The 15,138-nt window shown below is 39.6% G+C and overlaps 1 protein-coding gene across 17 annotated transcripts in view; it reads left to right on the forward strand.

Annotated features, from left to right (window-relative positions):
* EML1 (EMAP like 1) overlaps positions 1 to 15,138 on the forward strand; it is a 120,050-nt gene that overhangs the window by 52,798 nt on the left and 52,114 nt on the right. For all 17 annotated transcript variants that reach the window (XM_025151235.3, XM_040701249.2, XM_040701251.2 and 14 more), the window contains exon 2: positions 13,891 to 14,073. In XM_025151235.3, coding sequence (XP_025007003.1) covers positions 13,891 to 14,073 — 183 coding nt within the window. The remainder of the gene's footprint in view (positions 1 to 13,890; positions 14,074 to 15,138) is intronic.

Here is a 15,138-nt window from a genome sequence, read left to right on the forward strand (position 1 = left end):
ATTTTTGACAGACTTCCACGTGATAATTAGTTAGTGAAAAGGTGTGGGCTGGCAAGGCATTGGGTATGAATGATACCCAGCTTCACAGCTTGCATTTTTCTTTAAAGCAACATTGTTGTACTGAAGCTACAACTCCCTGAGCTGTTGTGCAGAGCTGGGAAGAACTGTATCCATTTGAAATGATCCAGGACTGGCTGGAGAATCTGCTGGCACATTCATTTCTCTTTCACCCTTGTTCAGGTAAATTCTTAATACGGCATATTATGCATATAATCTTAGAACTGTGTGCATTAGCTTCCAGTTCAATCCAGTGCCTTATTCACATTCAAATTAAATTTCTAGAATAATCATCTTTTTATTGCATTGTATGCTCTGAACGTTATCCTTCCTGCCCTTTTTACCCTATTGAGAGCCCAGGAAAGAACAGCTGAAGGAGGAGATGTTTTTGTAGTTTCTGTCAAGAGCAAGGAGGAAAGATGAAGGTGGGTCTTGACTACAGTGTATGAATCTTAAATGGGTATATTCTGGGTGCTGTGCCTGTGAGCCTAATCTTATACTTTCCACCTGCACACTGGTTCTCAGCTCCTTCATAAAACAACCAGGGACCTACTCTTCATGCTGTGGCTGCTCTGAGCTCACTGCATGCAGGATGTGCTGCAGGAGGCACTTGCCCACAGTACGGGTTGGTAACTCCTAAACATACCTCATGGGGGTAATTACATCCCTGCGTGTGCTGACTTGAGGTGTGGGGGGAGCTCTTCCATAAGGAAAGTCAGTAGCAGAAGCAGCTGCCTGCTTTGCAGGGACTTGTCCAGTGACTTCTCCATCAGCAGTCAGGAGCTGGCTGTGAGTGCCTGGCAGTGTTTTGGTTGTTGGTGCTGAGTACCATCTGCATCTCTACTCTCGTGCACAGGATGTGTTCCTGTAGGTCTGCCTAATAGAAGGCTTCAAATAGCTCAGCCCTTTTTTTTTTTTTCTAAAACAAGGGAAGGGGAAAGAATGATCTGTGTTACTATCTCTGACCTCCTATTTTTTCTTCAAATTTCTAACAGTATTTTGATTTCTGGAGAGAATATAAGACTGGGGTGGGGAGGCCTTACCCATTGTGCTGCTGATCCCTCCATATTGCTGAACCACCAGCTTTCAGCAGTCAAATTTGCAGCAGAGACAGCAGCTACTAAGGCAGTAGGTTGTCTACTGTGTACACAGTGATCTCTCACAGCTCTAATGATAATCAGGCTTCATTTCAACAGTACAACCCTGATGTAGGGCAGTAGGGATAGAGCTGGATGTATGTTACCTTCCAGCTGTGATGGATGCAGGGAATATATTTTCTGCTCTTCTCCAGCCCCTTTGCAGCTCCTGGGCTGTATTCACAAGAAGCAGGAGGTGCAAAAGGTTGGATATCAGGAAACATTTCATCTTAAAAAGAGTGGTAGTGCATCAGAACAGGCTGCCTATGGAGGTGGTGGAGTAACTGTCCCAGGAAGCGTTCAAGAAAAGGGACAGAGATGGCACTTTGGGTCGTCATGGCTTAGAGGGTGTAGTGCTGTTGGGTTAGCATTTGAACTAAATGATCTTAGAGGTATTTTTCCAAACTTAATGATTGTATGATTCTAAAAGGTGAACTGGAGGAAGAGCAGCAACCTGGGATAGGGAACTCTGTTGTGGTGGAAAGACTGTTTGGTGAGAGTCAGCAAATGCTGAGCAGGTTGTGAATGCACTGAAGAGCAGAAGCCTCCCGAATCTGTACCATGGAAATGTGGTCTCTTGCTGAGATTGTAAGGAAATGCAGGTGTCTTGGGTCTTGCTTTGCTCTGCTGCAGGCAGTTATCTGTAGGGGGAAAAGCAGTGTTGTGTTACCCTCTGGTGTGGGGCCATAGCTAATGCTGCCTTGTTGCTGTCAGCCGCTTCTGTGGCTGAAGTAGGAAGCAGATAGAAAGCTTAACACCTATGGAAAAACTAGGAAAATTATTAAACATTTCAAGCTCTTGAAAGTTAGACAATGTTAGAACTAAGGGTGTGTAATGTAGCTTAAAATACAACTCTTATTCATGTGCTACAAGATTTTTTTTTAATTACTTCAGCACTCTTAGTAATTTTTCTGGGAAGTGTGCATTATTCATTTTATACAGTAGGCTGTTCTGGAATCCAGTAAATCCACTGAATGTCTTTATGGTCAATTTTAAATCTGGGCAATATAGAGCCTGTAAATTTGACAACTTTCAAAAGCCTCTTTTTTTTCTTTTTGGAAAGGAGTGCTAGAAAGGCATTGAGGCACTTGCAATACAATAATATACAGAAATTAATAATATTTTTGAGTAATTCTTTTAATGAATCACTGAGTGGGAACTGTCACACAATGACTGCTCAAAATGTTGTTTGTTTTGTCAAATACTTTTTTTTTAACCTAGTAGTGTGCTTGTGAAGCTGTCTTGCTTCCACTTTTTTGTCTTTTAAATGGAGATAGTGTAGTGACCTGGGGGAGTGAATGCCTTCCTGATGTTTCCTGCCACAGCCGTTGCTTGCTTGATGGTAGCTGGGGATGCTGCTTGATCAGCTAGGTTGGTTTTGAGAAAACATTTAATGAAAACAGTGAGGAGTTGTGTCACTGGGGCCCATGGAAGTGTAGCTTTGGGTTGAGCCCTCTCTCCTGCAGATAGAGCCTGACGCTTGGGATTTCTTACTGAATGCTAATATTAAATACAGGTAATGTGACATCTAGGTCTGCGTGTGTGATTAGGAGGTTGCTTATTGTATTTTTGTATCTCTCATAACTTTAAGTATTTTCTGGCTGAACCTTTTCTTTTCTAGGTTTTATTCTCATCTGTCTTCTGCCAAAATGAAGGATTTTTTTTTCTTGAAGCATTTTCTGTTTGCCTTTTCTTCCTTAGAAAATTGATGCCCTGCAAGCAGATGTTTTCTGAAGTATCTATTCAGTGCATTTGGGAGAAATGTTTTTCAGTGTATTTCAGCCTTTTTCCTACCTCTCATAAATCTGTCAATTTCCAAGTTAAGCATGCTGCTCACCTTACTGCCTCAAATCCAGCCCTGTGTTGCATTGAGGCAGCTTACTGTACCTGGGTGTCATCTTGGGTGAATCTGATCACTGAAATAAACCTCACATGTTTGGAGACAGCTGTAATCAACACTGCTTTTAAAAAAAAGAAGTTCCTATTTGAATCGTAAGTAAAGGCTGTAATGTTAAGTAGTATCCTGGCATGTTTTGAATTTGCCTTCTGAGGTCATAGACCTCAGGAAAAAGAAGAGGGAAGGATCAAAGAGGGAGAAGAGGAAAGAATTATGTGTATTTCCAGGCTCATGAGAGAACCGTCAAAATATTAAATGGGCTTAATTCAAGTGGCCATACCTGCCCTAGCTTGTGTCTGTGCAACTGAGTACAGAAGTCCAACTGTAGAGCTGAGAAAGCAAAAGAGAACTTTTGTCCTAAGGATGTGAGACTTAAAGGTTTGCCTTCGCTAGTAGTTTCTAGCTTACCATGGAACTTGGAGCTCAGAGACTTTGGTAACTGCAAAGTGATGAGCTTTATAGGCTGGGCTTTCTGTACTTTTTATTGGCACTGGTGTTTAAGTTTAGTGCCATCAGAAGATGGCGTTTGGACAAGAATTTGCTCAGCACGCCTTCAGCCCATCTAATCTCTCAAGTGGAGCTCTTAGGGCAGGAGCTCTGACTGCCACCAGAAGGAAATCAGTCCCAGAGAGGCAGAGGACGGCTGTGTGCCAGGTGTAGGGTCTGCTCTCAGCAAAGGGCTCATGTCAGGTTCTCATGTTAACAAATCCAGCTTTGAAGGAAACAAGAAAGCAAATCATCTTTGAGATCAGTCAGAAGTAAATGGAAGGAAGGCTTAACACCAGCTGAAGATGAAGAAGGAGAATATAGGAAAAATTCCTGCCTGTTTTGGGCTTCCTGGCACCTTGCCCCAGTCCAAGCCAGAGTGCCACAAGTTCATGCAAGTACTTCTCACAACCTTTGGGCTCACTGGCCATAGTGGGGAAAAAAATCTACATTACTGTGAAAGGCAATACTGAAAAAGATGGAATTTTAAATAAGCCTGAAAATAACTTCCTAAAACTGGAAGATTTTTTCCTTTAATATTTAAATTGTTATTTGTCTTAGTGACAGCCTATAATGGAACCTAATGTTATACTGCATTAATTTCGGAAACTAAAATATTCAAGAAGCTCAGAGTTCTGAAGAAAAGTCAGCCCAGTGCTTGAAGTGAAGCCATTAGCTGAGAACAAGTAAGCAGAGTTGGCAAAAATGATAAATCTGCCTTTGAATTCAATTCAGTTGCCCTTTCTGCAGGTGCAGGAAGAATGTTTTATTCTTTTCATGTTGTATTGCTTGGTCTGAGTCCACAGAGAACAATTTGAAAGGATGGCAAGTCTTCAAGAAAAGAAAAAGCAGGACGTTTGACAGAGGGTTATATTTTATGAATAAAAGCTATTGATTAGAGGCTGATATCTTCCAATTCTTAATTCTCAAAGAGTTCAGTTATGAAACGTGATAAAACACTAACCATTTCAAATTGGTACCAATGGATTTCTAACTATTGATGTTGTCTCACTTTTGATAGATCTGGTGGCTTGGCAGCTGGGGGAGGGGTCAGCAGCACGATGAGGAAGGCTCCCCTTGGAAAAGCCTGTAGATGTGTTTTATTTGCTAACTTCTGAACTTTAACAGTGTTTAATTTTTTTTGAAACTTTACCATATATTCTTACAACTTTCAATAAAATGCAGCTTATAGAAGTTACAGGTAAAGCCATCAATTGCCTGAGTAAGTGTAAGTGTCTGCTGCAGTTCTAATATGGAAGTTAGGAAAATGAAGGAATGTATGCTAATATACGTAGTTGCTTAGATGCTTATATATTTCCACTTCCATTGTAATGTATAGGCTGCGTTTAATTCCAGATCAGCCGGTGGCTGATGTGTCTTAATGGTTTCCTACTAGTGGTGACGATCATCTCTTTAGGAAAATAAGTACACAGAAAATGTAAGATTGGTCTGTAATGAGCAGTGGCAGGCTGACATCAGTAACATTTAAAAGTTTAAAAAGATGTTTTAAATGAGCTTGCTTTCCTCCTGATCTGTCTGGATTGCAAGTAAAAGGACGTCTTTTCTATTTATTTACCCAGGAATTAGTTGAAGAATCTGGTGGAGGCATTCGGTTTTCCTAAAGACAGTGAGAATGTGTTGAAGCATTGGTTGTAGCAGCAGTGTTGATAAAGTTTCTAAGAAAACGTATTGTGTGTATTAGTGCGTGAGGTTTATTTGCACAAGATTGAAAACCCATTCAGCAGGAGCAAATCTTGCATCTAGTTTGGTTTTTTTTTTGCCCAACAGTGCTAAATAGTCTCACTACTTGTACACTGGGTGATGGATTTGAATTCATCCTTTGCTAGATTTTTGTAAGGTGATTTGAATGTTTAGAAGGAAACCGTGACATTTATGACAAAGGCATTGTAGGTGCTCTCCCACATTCCACAGTGTGCTTTTCTTCTCCTCAGGTTGTGATAGAGGCACACCAACTGTCACCACGGATGTAAAACAGCTATGCTCTGTCTGGCTCTTCCTGAGGTGCCTCTACCATTACCATACCCTTTCCTTTCTTTGAGTTCTTGTTATGCTGTGCCTTCAGCTTTGTAACTCTAGACAGATCATATGGGATCATTTTTCTCAAACTACTAACCTTGTTTTAATATTACACTATGGAAGGCTGTATTTTATTTATTTTTTTCACAATGGTTTGCTTTATTGAACAGACTGCTCCAGCACAACATGCGGCAATGACAATTTGTTCAAGCTTTTCCTACTGATGTGTGTGCTTAACAGGGCCAGCTCAGTAAGTCTGAACTGTAAAACATTTCATGGGTAAACCTCGTCTGAGGAAAGTCCCTCTAATTTATTGTCAGGCTGAAAAATTCTTCTGCTTTTTCACTTGAGTGCTATTAACTGGTTGAGTTCCATCCACTGGGGAGAAACAAGCGAGCTGCTGGTTACAGCTTGTCACCTGGAGGCAGGTCATAGGCATGCATTTGTAATTTAGCTGTAGTGATTGCTGACTTTTAACTGCAAAGAACTTACTGAGAATTTTCTGTTAAGATAATTTTTTCTCTCATTTTGTTAATGAATGCAGTGCACCCAGCTGTGAGGTGGTTCTCAATTATGACTGCAGTTGTGGATTACCCTTCTTTCCCATTCAGCTTCTCATTTTAGGAAGTTAAATTCCTTTTCTTTAGCTTTCTAGTGGTAAAGCTGTAAAAAGACAAGCTCTTCCTCAGTGAATGTTTGGAAATAGAGTGATATGCTTTTACAGCTATTGGACTACAAGAGCTAGCTGTGTCAGAGAAAACACTGTTCACAAAAATAACCATCTGTAGTCCATATAAAGTATACACATTTGGATTGCAGTTTTGACAGTATGGTTTAGATATGGTCTGTTCTGCCATAAAACAACTTAAATCATCATTTACTTGGATCACTTTTCTCATGGATTCCCAGTGCAATTCAGGGCACAGCATTAGGCAGGTGTGTGGGACAGGGTTGTCTTCCTCCCTCCTACACATACATAACTTCTGAGGACATGGAACAACTAATCTGGTCTGTTCAGTTTACTTGCTGTGAGATGTACCTTATTGTACCCAACTAGGGCATCTCCTTGTGATGCTAATCACTTGTAAGTACGTTCATTTGAGTAGAGATAGAACTGAAAAGTTGTCCTGCCTGTTCAGAGTATATGCACATGTACATATATGAATGTTTATAGATGATATGGCATTGTGTCTATAGCTATCAGATTTGAAGATTAGATACAATTTCATGTTCCTTTAAATCAGTTCTTCCATCTAAAAAACCCCCACCATGTTGTTTTCTCTCTTATCCTTTTTTACATTTAAAATGCAATTAGAGAATCTGACGTTAAGTCTGTTCCCGTAGCATTCTGCTGGCAGCAGTTCTGCTTCCCAAGATTGCATGTAAAGCATGACAATTGTACAAATTCACATGTAGTTTGTCTGTTTTTTCCCTTAACCACACCAAATAACGAGATTAAATAGGATAACATTATTTCAGGCTTTAAATCCACTTGCTTTTCATAGCGGAAATCTCTAATCTGGTCAAATTAGGGTCTAGCAGAGTAGTCTGGTATGTACCAGACTTTGAGATAAGCTGTTGCACATATGTGTTGTCATTGTCCTTCAGAGTTGAGCCTGGAGAGCTGCTGCTGTGTTTCAGGTATGGTATAATGTTTTGCATTAGAAAATTAGATGGAGGGAAGATAGTCTGTGTGATACTGTCGACAGTGATCCTTTAAACAAAGGAGCTTGGTGTTGTGTTGTCAAAGGAAACTGAACTGCTGTTTTATTTTGCATTGTTCTCCTGCACAGAGAGCCTTTTGGTCTGCAAATAACTGCTGACATTATGCCACAGAAGCCTCCACCAGAATGTTTGGGACTTCCCAGATCCTGAATCTAAGCCTGGCAACTCTGTCGCTGCATTCCACTGCTTAAGTGCCGCAATGATTTGCTCATTTTCATTTTGCAAGTTGTTTTCATTTTAATCCTTGGATTTTGGTGATTGTTTTTCTTCTTAATTCTTTCTAGCACTCTGGTGTTGTCAGTTCAGTCAGACTGTATTGATCAAATATGTTGTATGGCTGATGCTGGTGCCCGAGACTCAAAGATGAATTCAATGAGCCAGGAAGGGAGGGCAGAATTTCTAAAGAAGCAGAAGATGCTGACCTTACATGGATCTTTTTCTGCACTGTTAGTTTCAAGCTAAACAGGGTGCGCTGAGAGGGGTGAAGTGGAGAGAGATCATTGAAAGTCAGTGTTAGTGTGACTCAAGGAGCCTGCAGAAAATAGTTCCAGTAACTTGACTCGCACATGAAATCTCTGTGATGGTGTGGGCAGGAGAAGGGGAGGTTGCCAAATGTGTAGCCAAGTGACATGTGCAGCATCTGACACTTCTGTGAAGTTCGTGAAGTCTGATAATAGAAAATTTGTCAAGAATTGCAACACCTTCAGTATTCCTTACTGCTATACTGGGTCCAAATCAGTCTGCAGTTCTCTCTGTCTGCACTGAGCAGCAGAATGTGCACTGGTATCTCATGCAGCTGCACAGTTCCTACCTTCTCACACATGCTTGGCTGTGTGTCAGGGGAGGGCTCTTCATCTCCATGCGTGTTTCATAAGGCTACAGTGGTGCTGAAGTTATTAGTGATTTCCGAGCAATGTAAATGGCTGGACCAATTAATTTAGAAGTAAAGACAGTGATGTACTTGCTGGTGTTTTGGAGAGCATAGCTACCAGCTGAGCTCACTTCAGACATGCTGGCATGGTCTACATTTTTGTGCTAGAAGGGCATCTCTATGGCAGGTGCTGCCTTCTCTCTGCCGTCCTTTGCCACAGTTTCCATTGTTTGGGTTATCCTTTAACTTTTGCAGAAGGCCTCTGCTGGAAATTGCTGTCCCTAGAAGGCTTGGATTTTCTTTTCTAATACTCTGCAATGAGTCAAAATTCAAGGACAACTTTGGTCAGAAGTATGAGGTGCTGCTTTTAGTGAGCACTCCAGTAGTGTTGGGCAACCACACCTGCATTGTGCTAGATTCTTTGGAAACATATAATGGACAAAATAGATCCCGAGAAGTTTTGGAAGTACCTCATATACAACTTGATCCTGTTCATGGGTACTCTGAAGAGACAGCTTAAATTGAATAAGCTCAAATTTGTTTGCCAGTCAGACTCAGTATCTAGTGTTTTCATTACTTAATCAGCTGTTATGGTCTGAGCTGGACAAGATAGTCTCGGATTTAGTGTCTGCATGAGGTAAAGGTGAAGTAGGTTTGTTTAATGAAGTAGTTCTTATGGGGAAAAATGCCAAGTCTGTTTTAATGTTAGCTTTTTAATATTTGTTTAACAACATGTGGAAAATAAGTGGATACATATACAGCTTACTCATCTTGAAAATCAATGAACAATGAAAAAATAGATTCGGATATCTTCCTTTTATTTATTGTTTTTCTGATGTTATTGGTGATGTTGTTGTCACTGCAGTTTTTATCCCCTCCCCCTCCCCCATGAAAAAACCTCCAAAAAACCGAAATGCTATTAATTCTTTGAGATCCTTTATTTCCTACATATCTAATTTACAATTCAGATTTAGGTTTTTCCATCAGAAAATAGCCTGCGTTTTAGTATGCTTGTCTCTAACTAGCAGTGTAAGTATGCCATTCTGCTTTACCTTATATACAGTTAAGAAATCTTCAAATCATTCTTACTTGTAAACAGTGTGCACATCCTTTTGTTGGCTGTAGTTCAGATGTTTTTTTCACATTTGGCAAAGTACAAGTAATAAATTGCTGAAAAACTGGAAGATCCTCTGGAAGCAGATTATTCATCTGATTCAGTATTGTCTTTTATTTTGCCACAAGAAATCTTTCCAATCTATGAGATCATGGATTAGCTGGTTGGAAAATTTAAAGAGCAGCACAGAGAACATTGCCTTTTTCTTTTCGCTGTATTCACTTTGAAACCTGCAGAATCTCAGCAAAGCATAAATGACGAATGATTGTTCTTTCCAAATAGTAATGTGAATGTGTATTATGGATGATAGCCAAGCATCTGAAATGGTACTTATTTAATTTTGGGCATTGTGTGGCATTAATCTTGTGAGCTTGTTCTAGAGTTGATTTACCATCCACAAAAATACACGAACACTTGTAAAATGTCATTTCACTTCAGATTTCTAATTCTAGGGATATAAATTTAACTTTAAAGACATTTTTCTTCTTCCTATTCCCATTTTTCTACCATTTCTTCCAATTTTCCTCCTTTTTAAAGAAGCAGTGATTAATTCTAGCATGCTTTCATAGAATCGTTAAGGTTGGAAAAGACCTGTAAGATCATTTAGGCCAACCCTTCAGCACCATACCCACTTAGATCAATGCTACACACTTGGGTGATGTGATGGTTGTGTATGGCTGAAAAAGGTGGTGGTGAAAGCTGGCTTTATCTTAATGTGTCAGCAAAAACGTCTAGGGTTTATGGCCTCCTTCATGCACCTTTCCAGATAGTGAACAGCTGTGGGTGTTATGAGAGATGAGGAAAAGACGTTAAGTATACTGTTAAATACACTGTTAAAAAGTTGCTAAATTTACTGAACTTATGGTCACAAAAAGTAACATATTGACACAATAGTATAGTTTTACAATGCTGTAAGAACACAGTAAAGCTGCACATTGCTGCTGTGTGTTTCTGTCTATCTGGATTTTTTTTTAAATGCTTGGTATTTCCTTGGAGCCAGGTGAAGTGTTCTGAGGATCTTTACATCATCACCACAAAGTGCCTTTCTCTTGGTGCCTGTAACTGAGCTGTAAAACCAAACACACATAACCCAGCATCAGGACAACACACACAGACACTGAGTGGAAGGTGGCCTCCTGCTGGAGCATCCCAGGGCAGACCCACTTGCTGCCTGTTGGCACTGAACATTTCTCAGCCCCCTTCTGTTTCTGTCACAGCCTCTTTGGGGATAGCTACTTCAGAATGCATATTTTACATGGGAGAAAATGTGGAATAAGATGTTATGAAGCTCAAAGCTGCTTTATATTTAATATTGGCTTTAGAATGATAATCGTGAAATCATAGAATGGCTTAGGTTGGAAGGGACCTTTAAAACTCATCTATTTCCAACCCCTGGATGTGGGCTGGCTGCCACCCACCAGCTCAGGCTGCCCAGGGCCCCATCTGACCCAGCCTTGGGCAACTCCAGGGATGGGGACCCTGGCAGCAGTGCCAGGGCCTCACTGCCTTCTGAGTAGAAATGGTCATACTCAATGTGTACTACCTGACAAATATCTGTTACAGAATGTTGTATCCCCCTGCTCTTTGCTGTGAAGAAGAGCTTATATGCTGCAGAGGCAAATCACAAAGTAGGACAACAATCCAGCTTTTGCTTTTGTGAGCAGAGGAGAATAACATCTGCTATGATCTGTGGTGGTTGTTTGGTTAGGTAATATGAATTAGTATTTCTCTTGTTTTGGTACTGCAACACACTGCTTATCCGCTTGCGTTTCAGTTGTAACTCTATTGCTCAACATTCCCTGATCTGGAGATCTCAACTGCAGGAACATTCTAGCCTCTTCTTACAGAATTAGGAGCTCCTGCTTGTGAATACTGTGGTGCTGTGCTTTCTTCAGAAACGTACCTCTGTTATATCCCACACATCTTCTATACCTTACTGATATATGTATGCAGAGAGAAAGCAAGGTCAAATGTGGCCCGCCTCTCATACATCTTGTCTTCAGCTGTAATCTTTCAGCTGAAAGTTCCTTGAGGTTCTATTCTTTCCTGCATGTTTGGAAGGAATCTGGATCCTGTGATATAGTGGACACAAAAAGAAGGCAGGTTGAGGCTGCAGCAGGAATAAGAGTTCCATTTCTGAGGAGTGGGAGGAATGGTGATAGGGGAGGCGCATTTAGGCTGTGCCCAGAGGAAGGGGTTGGTGCTTTTCATCAGCAAGGAGGCATTGGGAAGAGTCCTGGTGACAGCTGGGAGAAGGAAAGGAGACAGAGGTATGTTGTAGTAATTATCAGTGGAAGTTGTTTTTTTCAAGGGTCTGTAAATAAAAATGCTGCTGATTTACTGTTTGAAGATTTATGTTTAAGCAAAATTATTTTCTTTACACTTCGAAACAAATCTAACTGATACTATAATGAGAATGTTTCTTCTGTAACACCAGGGGTAGATCATTTCATCACCAGCAAATTTCTCCTCAAGTTTTCTTCTCATCCTGCGAACTTGCTTTTTTTCTCTGAGTTCAGAAGAAAATATACCATGCCATATTGAATTCGGCAGAATGGCTGAAGTTTGAATTTGGCTTGTATTGGTTAAATGAAGTTTTAGATTTGGTTGCCTATTGTCCAGTATGCTAATCCATGTTATTTCCAGCTGAGTTAAAGTGTAAAGTCATTAGAGCAGCATGGGCCTTTTGTTTGTACAAGGAAAGGTTAAGTTCTACAGGCAGCTCATACTGCTGCCAGCATGTCTGCTAATCTTATTTTTGGGATTAATTACCTGCAACAGCTGCAGCGCAGAGTTCTGCACCGAGCAGAATTGTGATTATGCCAAAATTTGGACAGCATTTAGGCTGTGTCGAAGGGAAACTTTTCCAGCATTTTTCAGGAGTTCTCTTTTAGTTTGTCAGAATGGGGTGCTTACATCTAGGCTATGAACACCACGGTAAAAGCTTTAATAGCCTAATGCTGATATTTTAAATATGCTCTGAAGATTTGGTAAAGATTAACGAGCAACTTAAGCTATATTTGCCTGTAACTATTTATGGATGTTCTGTATTGTTATAGCACTTAACTTGTTTCCAAGTTAGTTTTGGTAACCACAGATAGCTGCTGAGGGTGTGAGAAGTATGTGAGCCAAAAAGCAGTGGTTAGGAACCAACTTGTATTTGATTGGATTGGAGATGAACTTTTCATTTTGAGTACATTTTTTTTCCCCAGATTTTTTTGATTAACAGTTTGTATGTATAAACTTCTTTGGACACGGCTTTAAATGCATTCAGAAGTTGAAACTGTTATTTTTGTGTTTGAAGGACTTTGTTTTAAAATTCAACACTTGTTATTATGCACAAGCCATTTAACTTTCATTTTATGCCTTTGTACATTTGAAGTGGAAACATCTGGTCTGGAAAGGAAGAAAATCAAGTACACAAGAAATAAAAGCATATAGTACCTTCGTAAAGAGATTGGCTTCAGCAATTGAACAGAAGAAATGCATGTAGTAGATACTCGTGAGGAGTGAGGCAGAGAAAAGTTAATGATTGTAGGTGGTAATTTAAATATCATTTTTTTAAAATATAACTTACTAAATATTCAAATGAAAGCTATAATCCCATAATCACTAGGCTATTAATACTTAAAATTATGAAGTTGATACTAATTCCTTGTAGTTTTCAAATCTAGCTAATTAAATAAACCTCATGGTCCTCTGATATAAAAAGGAAATACTTTTCCTTTTTACCCCAGTAGATATCAACTTGGACACCTTTTACATTGTTTTTTCTTTTTTTCTTTTTCCCTTATTTAATACTGTAAGAAATTACAGTGTTTCTATTTGATATGAAATGGAGTGGAACAAAAGTACTTATTTAGGAAAAATATTCTTATTGCTAGTTTGGAGTGGAAAGAATGTGTAGCCCTCATCAGATAGCTGTAGACTGTAAGCTTCTGTGGGTTTGCTTCCAAATAATGGGTGAATTGTATACAAAGTAATGACCCTTTCTGAAATGTGGAGATTAAGAGTACGGTTCTGGAATAATTCTGAATTTAATATTTCTATTTCAGCCAGAAGGAATGTTTTCATAATGTTGCTCATGTAAATTGGGTTTTACAATACGGGATTAATGTATTTTCTCAGTCGATGGAAGACACTTGTAAAATTGAGCCTATCTGTTGCTTACATGTCTAGTATGTAGGTTCTCTCACTTATGGGAAAGAAAAATCGAGGGTATACAGAATATAAGAAATCAAAACTCTTTATCTAAATGACTGTCAATACCTGAACATTGTATAAAGTAGAATAGTGAATGGTGGTTGCTCCAAACTCCAGTTCAGAACACATGGGTAACTGATAGTGGGATTAACAGCAAGTAATCCAGAAACCAACCTTAGTTTATCTCATCATACTGTTTTCTGATTTTTGTTACAGAATTCATATCTCTGCCTTTTGGTCACTTAAAAGCTTTTTTCCTCAAAAGATCATCAAATCTGAATAAAAACCAACAGGCATTTGTCCAAGCTATTCCTTTATAGTTATACATTGTAGGTAATACAGCTTTTTCTGCTGCTTTTCATAGATGACAGTGCCTCTGCTGCAAGCAGTATGGAGGTAACGGATCGCATTGCCTCTCTGGAGCAACGCGTCCAGATGCAAGAAGATGACATCCAGCTGCTAAAATCTGCCCTTGCTGATGTGGTTCGGCGCTTGAATATTACAGAGGAACAACAGGCCATGCAAAACAAGAAAGGACCTACCAAAGGTTGGCATTTCAGATATACATAAAATGGGTAGTTCAGTTCAAAGAATGTTTCGTGTGTACTAGTTTATTCTTTAGATCTTTGAAGTGGTTGAGTCAACAACTTGAAACTCAAAAAGTTGGAAATCTGACCTATCAAACAGAACATGTACAAGTCTAAATTGTTAAACCTTCTGTAAGTCTTCTCAAGTCCTCATGAACCAGTGAAGTGTTTCCATATTGCTACAGCTTCCTGACTTATTAAAATTAACTTATGAAGTCTTTGGTGAATGTTTCGTAATAACTAGTATTGAATGTTGTGTATTCTATTTACAGAATTCCTAAGTTTTTTTTGACAGGGGAGGGGGGAGCAGTTCAAATTTAAACAAAATATAATTTTAATTCAGTTAAAAATGGTGTATACATGATCAAAATCAGAACTTTGAGCTATCTCAATGGTGATCTGTCTGGAAAGATGTTGCTATACTAGTTGCCCAGGTTCAAAGGAAAAGTACAGCCAACTTTGGTGCTTGAATCGGTTACGGAATAACAGATGTAGATTCCAGATGTGATAGACGTTGCCACTCTGCAATATACTGTTATGCAAATGTTGCAAGGTGCTCTCATCTGGTGCTTTTCCTACAGTAACAGGTTGATTTTTGTGTGCGTCAGAAAAGCTTGAGTGGGATATCCAGCACTTCACTGTAGCAAAGGCTTACTAGAACCCCACTGATGTTATGTGCTGTCATCTGTGTGTTTGTGAAAGCATAGGAAAATGCTCATTTGAAGCTGAGTGGGAATTTTTAGCAAATATTTTTGGGTAGTCCCGGGAATAAGAGTGGTGACAACCTAAATGTGGAAAGTCTGTATAACAGACTTAATGGAATAATAGAATGGCTTAAGTTGGACTGGACCTTTAAAGATCATCTAGTTCCAACTCCCTGTCATGGGTAGAGTTGCCTCCCACTAGATCAGGCTTCCCAGGGCCCCATTCAACCAGACTTTGAATGCCTCCAAGGATGGAGCATCCACAGCCTCTCTGGGCAGCCTGTTCCAGCACCTCACACACTTTGAGTAAAAAATTTCTTC

The sequence above is a fragment of the Gallus gallus genome, chromosome 5, assembly GCF_016699485.2.
Source record: "Gallus gallus isolate bGalGal1 chromosome 5, bGalGal1.mat.broiler.GRCg7b, whole genome shotgun sequence".
Classification (NCBI taxonomy): Eukaryota; Metazoa; Chordata; class Aves; order Galliformes; family Phasianidae; genus Gallus; species Gallus gallus.